Here is a 10,293-nt window from a genome sequence, read left to right on the forward strand (position 1 = left end):
GTGAGATCGCAGTGTAAAATGACACATTTGCAAACACATTTAGCCTATATTTGCAGCGAATTGGATCAAAAAACTCATAACTGCTGCAGGTATAAGAAGTAAAAAGATGAAACGATAAACAAATAAACAAAAGAGTTGAAACGGGCAGAGGCCAGGTTGAACAATCTGCATACAAATCGATCACATTTCTGTTGTAGTTCAGATTCAGATAACGTTTATTGCCATTATGCATACACATATAGGAATTTGCTTTGGCTTTACAGTAGGTGCGTTTATGCTTTTTTCACATGCATACATGAACAAAACAAATGCAAAAAACAGGACAACACAGGACAGACAACAGTGCATTGGATAGTGCTATATTATATAAAGTGCAGTGCAGAGTTTTTCAATGGGTCCAGTGCTTATTCAGTCCTGAGCAGACTTGGGGGCGGGGGGGAGGGGGAAGCCAGAGTCATTTAGCAGCCTGGCGGCTGAGGGGAAGAAACTGAGCCTGTGGCGGGCCTTTACTGTTTTAGGCGGCCGCAACCTTCTTCCAGAGGGAAGCAGGGTGAGGAGGCCGTGGCCGGGGTGGGAGGGGTCGGCCATGATCTTCCTTGCCCTCCTCAGAGCCCTGATGTCGTGCAGGGAGTTGAGGGAGGTTAGGTTACATAGTTTGGCATACATAGTTTGCCAATCCTAAAAAGGAATGCAGTCATGATATCCAGGCGGGGCCTCCACCAATACATCGAAAACGAATACATACGAAAACGTGGGTCAGTGTTTCCACCTCAGCTGGATGTTTTTCAAGATGTTCAGTGGCTTCACCTTCTGCTCCTTCTGGTAGGGCGGCCGGGTCACCTTTGAGGATTTCTTCTTGCTCGTCTTGGTCATCAGAGGGCACAAGTGTGGTTGGTTTGAGCTGAATTCATTCTCTGAGTCATCAGCCAGCCCCTGGAGACCTCCCCACGGATACAAGGGGGAGGTTTCTGTTGTTTCTTTTTGCCCCCCAGGGACGCCCCTCTCAGGTGGGCAGAAGGTGGTTCCTGTGTCTGTAGCAGTTGTAGCACAGCTGTGACCTCGGCAACATCTGATTTCAGCTGCGTGTTCTCTCTCTCTGCCCCTAGAGTTTGTCTCTCAAGCCTTGACATGAACTTTCAAGGACCGTTATTCGTCTTTGTGCCATCTCAGACTTTTTTAAATTTCATTTCAAATTGCCATGCCCGAAAAAGCACCATTAATGCCCAGCTGTGTTGTCTGGCGCCTTTATGTCGTTAGTTATTTTTCCATAGGCCTTTCTCACATCGTCAGGAGACCACACAACACAATCCATATTTCTCCTTAATTTCTAAGCGACAGACTCGGCGACAGACATAGCCTGCAGAACTGCACGTGCAGATCACCTCAAATGTTAACGGTAGGTTACTTCCTGTTTGTGACACCAAGAATAATGTTGGAAATGAACTGTAACACCTTACTATTATGACTACTGATGATACATGAGGCTTTTCAGTGATTTTATTCAGTAGAAAACAGGAGACAGTTGCAGGATCAGGGGAGGGGGAGGGGAGAAAGGATCTGTTCCCAGTGAACAGTCTGCTGGTGTTTAAACAAGACCCACTGACCTTGTAAATTACAGATAGGCACTTTACTTACTGAGATGCACACTTAATATTGAGAGCTCACTGACACAAAGAATACAACAGTAAATGATTATAAGCAATGAGTAATTATGATTAATCAGTAATGATGATTATAATTAACTTATTGTAAAAGAGTATTGAAAACATAATAAAAACATACCAATTCCATCAAAGGGGAAGGGGAGGGAGGGTCACAATCAGGGGCCTGCATGTTTATGTTTATGTGACGGAAGCTGGTGAAGGGGGGAACAATTCGGGAACCAATCAAATTGTTCAGACTTTTATTCTGAAAAATGTGAATACATCGTGGTGATGGTAGTAGCAATGTGACCAGTGGAGTTCAAACATAGGTCTCCCACATGGAAGAAGTCTACTATTAAGTCAAGAGGGCGATATGTGAGTTTACTTGTCTCAGACAGATATGTGAGTTTACTTGTCTCAGACAGATATGTGAGTTTACTTGTCTCAGACAGATATGTGAGTTTACTTGTCTCAGACAGATATGTGAGTTTACTTGTCTCAGGCAGAGTTACAGTATGAGTCCTCTTCTCCATGCCCGCCCTTTAGTGAGAGACATGTAATCTGCAGTTTAGAGGTTACGGCAAAATGTAAACCAGAAATCAGATACAATACATGTTTTGTGTCCCAGTCACACATGTATACATTTGGTATAAAATGTTTCATATTAACAAAACAAATAAAGCAGGTATCAGCTTTTTGAGAAACAATGACATAAGTAATAATTACCTAAAATACAAATGTGGAAAAAGTGAATACATCTATGTTAATAAAAAATAAATAAAAAAACGTTTTAAATTACACAAAATCCTCTAGTTTGCTCTTAGTGTAGCGTTCAGATTAATTATTGAAAGTACAAGAGGTGTATTAGCTGGTTGGCTGGCGAGGGGATCCCTTTATCCTCTTCTCATGATGTATCTCCTCAGTGTTGAGCAGGAGGGCCTTGAACTGTGATCACCGGCTGAAGAACAGTAAGATAGCAGCATATTGTATCAAGATGACTGTTCACAAGCACAGGCTAATCTAGATGTGCCATATTGTATCAAGACGACTGTTCACAAGCACAGGCTAATATAGATGTGCCATATTGTAGGGGGGTTTGTGAAAACTACTGTAATCATCTTGTCAAGCCTGTTTAAGACTATGATTTTTTGGCAAGCTATTATGTATACTGATGTATAAATGAATGAAGTAACTACACAGTGTAAGGTTGCTGCATATAAGTTCCATTTCTAAATGGACCCTTACCATTCTGGATGTTGAGGTGCAGCAGTTGACGACTTTGCAGCAGAAGCCAGCCAGAGTGGCAGAGATTGCGAGAAGAGCAGCATTTATTAGCATATTCTCCATGGAGTAGTGATGATGAGCTTCCTGTTTGTTAGAGGGTCGATGAGGATTAAATGATGATTTAACAAAATAAGTGTCCTCTAATTTTGATGTTACAGTAACTTTCAGTTCCACATATGTGACAGGGTTTGATGAAAAGGTCTGCAAGTCTGGCAATGTCATTTTTCTGTTTTTTCCACATTATGAAATGGTAGATTGTAAGCTTTCAAAGGATATGTCATACATTGAAATCTGAAACAAGTTGAAGAAGTCAGGCATAGTTGAATGTTGATACCCCCCAAGCCGAGAAATCCGGCCTCAAAGTATCATACCACAGACTTTTTTCACAGAGGTAATGGGTGGGAACAATAGCTGGTTAACTCCACCGCAGCCACTCCCTCAAGACAACCACTCCCCCATTACACTACCTGTCATTATCTATCTGTCATCTGTCAGTGGGATTGTCAGCTAACCCTCGGGAAACATCGGTTCTTCATCGCTTCAATTTTCGTCCTATGCCAAAAAACAGAAAACTCTTTTTTTCACAACAACACTTGTCTGGTTCGATTGCGAGGTTTTCCCGCCATGAGGACCTTTTCTTCAAACGGTGTCACATATATTAGATGAATAGTCTTCTTTACATCTTTACTACAAACACATCACAACACATATGGTAATCTAGGAAAGTTAGTTTGAACCACAGACATCAAATACATGTTTAGTCCCTCTTCCTATCTTCATTGACATCAAATTGTATTTGTATCCAAGAGATTGACTAGCACTGCACTGCAATGTGGATAGAACTCACAATTAGGGAATAGCAAGTACTGACAGGATTCGTACTGTTGTCATCATATGAATGGCAGATGTCTATGGCCGTGCCGTCTTGGTTTGTCACTGAGTAGAAGCAGAAATTGAATACGCACAATGCACAGGCCACTACCTGTGTCCCCAGACAGGCCTTCAGCTGAGGGGTCAGAAGAGAAGAGCAGAAACAGGAAAGGGAGTCACTAGTGATCCTCATTTACCAGGGCCGGCCGCTGGCATTAGCAGTCTATACAGTTGCTTAGGGCCACAACCGCTAGACAGGGCCACACTTTTGCTGTCGATTTAGCGCAAGCTACCACCCGTCAACAAAAACTCTGCTACCCCCGTCAACGAAACACCCCCAATAGAAAAAGTCCGCTAGCACCCCCAACCCCCCACCCTTCGACGAAATACCAGTCGATCAAAAACTGCACTAGCACCATCCCACTTGGAAATACAGGTGCACAGTGTCAAACACCTTATTTAGCATAAAGACATGATAACTTACTGTGGGAAGATGGAGATTCTGTGCAGCTATGGCCAACATTCCAGCTATTACCACCTATGGAGTGCATAGGAGAAAGTCTGATCACTGATCATCAATATGCAGATTTCTTTATCGAATTAAGTAGCAATGAAAAGGAGAAGGATGTGCTCTGCTATATGAAATGAGGCACTCACCAACACTGATGTGATCATGTTAACTATTTCTGCAGGCTTGACAGTCAAGTCATTGCTAAACATGACTGAGGCACAGCTGAATTGAAACACACCGAGGACAATCTCAGTCACCTGGGGAGATGAGATAATGAAGAGAGGAATCATTTACACCTGAATCCTTGTAACACTAACGAGTCACATGACACCAGGGCGGGAAAACAACATCATTGGTGTAAGGCGATCAACTTCTCCAGTATCGATTTAATTGAGTCGTCACTTACAAGCGAGTTCGTTTAATCTCAACGAGACGTTCTTGATATCACTTCTTAAAATGATATGATCCAATCAAATATTAGGCACCACTACTGAACTGTTCATTAAGATAATATTTATTCAAGCACATCAGCAAGCAATAATAGTTCATTTCCATGGAAAAGAGTATTTTCTAGTTTCACCTCTGCAGGCCTATCTCAGCTAGCCGTCAACAAGTTAACTGCAGTGGCTCCACTAAAACAAGAGTCCCTCTCACCTCCGTACATAGTCTTTTATCCAATTCATTAAACATTTTGGGCTGGGTGATGCCCCCCCCCTCTATCTGGTAGTTTTCCAAGTGTCAGCACAAATCCGTTGCAGAAAGTCTTCTCGTTAGCATTGGCCTTCAATTCTTCTCTTGTGTGGGTGCGAGAGTGTATGTATGTTATCAGCTTGAGTGTCCTGCTAGCGTCTCGTTCCCATGGTGATATCGTACTTTGTATGAGCAGAGCATTGTGTCAGTGTCCTTATCAGAATGTCTTGTTATCAGAATGTCTTGTGAAAACACAACTATTGAAGTTTACACAGTAATATTAGGATTCGATTTACAAGTTAGAAGAATAGACTTATCATTAATCATTAGTTATGAAAGTACAGAAAAATAGAATATTATAACAGCAGGTGTAAAATGGTTGTTAGCACATAGGTAAAAATAAGTAATTTACAGGCAGTTTGAATCATAAAACGTTCTTTTAGTCAGGAGCTTGTATTTCTTCTTGTCGCTCAAAAACAGAACCTCTCTTTTGGCTTTGCGTGACCTTCCTATTGTTCTCAACTGACCGCATTCACATATTATTTAAATGAGCACATAGTACATGATTTATCACTTCTAGTTATTTTAATACAAATTCCCAACATTGGGCACAATTAGGACATGTTCACTATGGGGTGTACTCACTTTTGTTGCCAGCTGTTTAGACATTAACAGCTGTGTACTGAGGACAAAGGACAATACATCTATACTGTTATTCAAGCAGCACACTGACTACTTTAAGTTATATCAAAGTTTCATTAAGATAGTGTTATCCCCTGAAAGGATATGACAGAATATTTGCAAAAATCTAAAGGGTGTACTCACTTTTGAGATATACTGTACCAGAGGCGGATTTAGAATTGTAGGAGATCCGGGGCTTAGCCCAGAGGGAGAATATAATGTGCGCGCGGAGCGAAAACTCCATGTTTACTAGCTGTAACATTAACGTTACATCATTCTTTTTCACTTGTTACTCAGTCAACCAGAGTGCAGATATCAAAGACTATCAGCCTGTTATTCACTTTATTTGTACAAGTATTATCCTTTGTTTGATTTCTTACCATGTACCGTAACAGTACCTTGCTATGTTTCATTTTCATTATAACATAACGTTATGTTATGATAGCCAGCTAGCATTAGCAAACCGGAAAAGTAGTGTCAGTGAGTCAGTCACCTTTCTAATAAGACTCACAAACCTGAAACATCATCTATGTCATCACTGCTGGTGATGTCATTGTTGTCAGCTGCTGAAACTGCTGCTGCAACAGTTCTTGGCGCTTGTTTTGTTGAAAACAACTTTGGGATATCCATCCTTACAATTTTGCAAGTCTGGCACTGATTGAGATCACTTCTTCTTCAGGGCAGGGCAGGCTACGCAGTACGCAGGCTAATGTCGCGCAGCTGCTGCCTCTCTGTTGGACTCCGGTACTGCACGTTACTCACAAGAGATATATTTTTTATTTTTTTATTTATTTTTTGAAAAGTAAAACATTCGGGGCTTTTCAGAAAACATCCGGGGCTTGAGCCCCAGTAGCCACCCCCTAGCGCCGCCCCTGTACTGTACATCAAGCTATACAGTATACACCAATCACTATAATTACATCCAATCTTTTCGATCATCATTTGAAACTCTTATTGAAAGAATGAATCTGATGCGTACCCCCAATGCTTTGGGCTCAGCCTCCAGGTATTTCAGTTCACGGTTAAGATCCTTCTGAAAGGTCACTGCGACAAGGGGACCCTGTTCTGGCGCGATCTGAGAAGGATCTGCTCCTGTCTCCGTGGTTATCTCTTCATCTGTGTAAAAATAAAATAAAAAATAAAGGTTTAAGCGCTGCATGTGTTAGAATATAATTGTTCATTTCGAGTAGGACTGAATATCGAGGGCTTGTTGTCCAATGACCCCAAGTGACACTTTGGCGCAAAACGAGTTTCATGTAGGGTGCGTTCGTAAATTTGTTTCGAGAGCGCCGGAGCGCACACTGGGTCAATGTCATAAACAGGACCAAGTCATTTTGATTGGACAAGAGGCATTCCATGAGCGCCGATCAGATTCCAGAGCGAATTTACGAACGCAGCCATAGAAATCCCTTGTTGAGGTCTATCAAGTAGTACAATTTAACTGAAGAAACTCATCATCTGCATCGAAATAGCCAATACAAACTAAGACTCATCACAATACAATGAGCTCAGAATAATTTTTTAAATTATTATTATTATTTATAATGAAATATGGTAGATAGTTCTGTTCTGATCAGGATTGCGCAACGCAGGAAGACAACGCATGCAAATATTCAGCTATGCGTTTAGCTTATTAACTATTTCGTTTTCTGTTCTTTCAATAGTTTTAGACCATTTCTTATCAAATTAAATGCATATATGCCATTCAGCTGACGCGTTTATCCAAAGCGACTTACACTGCAGTCGTAGTGCATAGCCTACATACATTTTTTTCAGTATATAATTTAATTTCAAGAAAAAATGTGTCAAACTGAGTGAGTTCTAAAAGAACCATACAATAGGCGACTTTCGCATTTACCTGCCATTTCAGTCTGTGGAATCCTTTTCTAAAGTTAGAAGATGATATTCGAAATCTTCCCAATAGTTGTTCAAACCAACATTTCAACAGATGTTCCACCAACGCCCCACAGTTCATTAGGGTCTCCGTTACTTTTTTAGCCAAACCCGCCCCCTTTAGTGAGCTCAGTGGCCACAACATCCACCTCTTACTGCGAACCAAACCAAGCACAGTAAAGAGAGGGATGACAGCAGAAGAGGGGGATGACACCAAAAGAGGGGGATGAGAGCAGAAGAGAGAGTTATGAGAGGAGAAGAAACACCAAGCACAGCAGAGAGAGGGATGACAGCAGAAGAGTGAGGGATGACAGAAGAGACACCAAGCACAGTAAAGAGAGGGATGACACCAGAAGAGGGGGATGACAGCAGAAGAGAGGGATGACAGCAGAAGAGAGGGATGACAGCAGAAGAGGGGGATGACAGCAGAAGAGGGGGATGACAGCAGAAGAGAGGGATGACAGCAGAAGAGAGGGATGACAGCAGAAGAGGGGGATGACAGCAGAAGAGGGGGATGAGAGCAGCAGAGAGGGATGACAGCAGAAGAGAGGGATGACAGCAGAAGAGGGGGATGAGAGCAGCAGAGAGGGATGAGAGCAGCAGAGAGACACAGGCAGCAGGAGATATTGCCAGCCATGACCTTGTTAAGTTGCACAAACATCACAATACCAGAATATAAACAAAGCAATATATTGTGATACTTAGTCGTGTTGGTCTTTAGTAGCCCTAACAGGAGAGGCAGAGACACAGAGAACTGAGTATAACAGACAGAGAGTTGAGAGAAGTAGAGACAGAGCCAGACCAAGCGAGATGGAGACACAGAGTCCAGGAGAGACAGTGCAAGGGAACAGGAGCAGAAAAAGTATATCTAATCCTTCGTCATGGAACTCAATAAAACAAAACCATACAATAGGCGACTTTCGCATTTACCTGCCATTTCAGTCTGTGGAATCCTTTTCTAAAGTTAGAAGATGATATTCGAAATCTTCCCAATAGTTGTTCAAACCAACAGTTCAACAGATGTTCCACCAACGCCCCACAGTCCATTGGGGTCTCCGTTACTTTTTTAGCCAAACCCGCCCCCTTTAGTGAGCTCAGTGGCCACAACATCCACCTCTTACTGCGAACCAAACCAAGCACAGTAAAGAGAGGGATGACAGCAGAAGAGAGAGTTATGAGAGGAGAAGAAACACCAAGCACAGCAGAAGAGGGGGATGAGAGCAGAAGAGGGGGATGACAGCAGAAGAGGGGGATGAGAGCAGAAGAGGGGGATGACAGCAGAAGAGAGGGATGACAGCAGAAGAGAGGGATGACAGCAGAGAGAGGGATGACAGCAGAAGAGAGGGATGACAGCAGAGAGAGGGATGACAGCAGAAGAGGGTGATGACAGCAGAAGAGAGGGATGACAGCAGAAGAGGGGGATGAGAGCAGCAGAGAGGGATGAGAGCAGAAGAGGGGGATGACACCAGAAGAGAGGGATGACAGCGGAAGAGAGGGATGACAGCAGAAGAGAGGGATGACACCAGAAGAGAGGGATGACAGCGGAAGAGAGGGATGACAGCAGAAGAGAGGGATGACAGCAGAAGAGGGGGATGAGAGCAGCAGAGAGGGATGAGAGCAGCAGAGACACAGGCAGCAGGAGATATTGCCAGCCATGACCTTGTTAAGTTGCACAAACATCACAATACCAGAATATAAACAAAGCAATATATTGTGATACTTAGTCGTGTTGGTCTTTAGTAGCCCTAACAGGAGAGGCAGAGACACAGAGAACTGAATATAACAGACAGAGAGTTGAGAGAAGTAGAGACAGAGCCAGACCAAGCGAGATGGAGACACAGAGTCCAGGAGAGACAGTGCAAGGGAACAGGAGCAGAAAAAGTATATCTAATCCTTCGTCATGGAACTCAATAAAACAAAAAGGACTATCGAGAGGGTAAAACTGCCAGCTAAAAACATGAAAACATTGAAACATTGCGTAAATGTAACTGTTCCTGAAAAATTACTCATGCTGAGAGAGAGAGACATGTTTTGAAGAGTACTATACATTGTTTAAGTTATAACCAAGCCAATAGTGTGTGTGTGTGTGTGTGTGTGTGTGTGTGTGTGTGTGTGTGTGTGTGTGTGTCTGTGTGTGTGCGTACATGTGTGCGTTTGTTGTGCGTACATGTGTGCGTTTGTTGTGCGTACATGTGTGCGTTGAGGTTTAAAAGTGGAATCTACTATGTGACCGTTTGGCCAGCTGGGATGTGAAGACATTGATGCTCAATATCTTTGAAGTACAACAAACGCAGATGGAACCTTATGATTCTGAGTTTCAGCTTTGTCAGAGGGTTGTTACCCTGTCTGTCATACATCCTCCCAGTACAGTATTCCCTACTAGGGTTTGTCTGTTACCTAAGTTGGCAGCTGAAGACTGTTTGAATTAACATCAGAAAGAATGAAAGCATTAATCTACGGTCCCAACGTGTGTTCAATCAGGAACAACATGAAGCATGTATGTAGGCCTGAGATTGATATGTCCATTTTGGACAAGCTTTTTTATGCCACTGTGTAAACTACGTAATTGTATAGCTTCAAAACATGGTTAAAATTATTCTTTTGATCACATGAATTCCTTGCATCGATAACTCCATCTAGGAGTTTAGAGAGTGGTAACATTTCTCCTGTGCCATCCTTCAGCTGTTTACCCAAAAAAGTGGTGGGGTAACCGATTTGTTG

General features: G+C 42.6%; 1 protein-coding gene across 3 annotated transcripts; it reads right to left on the reverse strand.

The window, feature by feature from the left end:
- Positions 1-1,497: 1,497 nt before the first annotated feature.
- On the reverse strand, positions 1,498-7,634 carry LOC308169234 (uncharacterized protein). 3 transcript variants are annotated; one of them, XM_080543910.1, is made up of 8 exons: positions 7,538-7,634; positions 6,659-6,795; positions 4,455-4,565; positions 4,282-4,335; positions 3,799-3,933; positions 3,395-3,479; positions 2,889-3,011; positions 1,498-2,601 (listed from the first exon to the last, which is right to left on the reverse strand). In XM_080543910.1, exons 1-6 carry the CDS (start codon positions 7,542-7,544, stop codon positions 3,468-3,470), a joined length of 456 nt encoding a protein of 151 aa, XP_080400036.1. In that variant the 5' UTR covers positions 7,545-7,634; the 3' UTR covers positions 1,498-2,601; positions 2,889-3,011; positions 3,395-3,467. The 3 variants fall into 3 exon arrangements, with proteins under 3 accessions (XP_080400036.1, XP_080400035.1, XP_080400034.1); XM_080543909.1 differs by having other exon boundaries at positions 3,775-3,933; XM_080543908.1 differs by lacking the exon at positions 3,395-3,479 and having other exon boundaries at positions 3,775-3,933.
- Between the last annotated feature and the right edge of the window lie 2,659 nt (positions 7,635-10,293).

This window comes from Nansenia antarctica, assembly GCF_963989245.1.
Source record: "Nansenia antarctica genome assembly, chromosome: 13".
NCBI lineage: Eukaryota > Metazoa > Chordata > Actinopteri > Argentiniformes > Microstomatidae > Nansenia > Nansenia antarctica.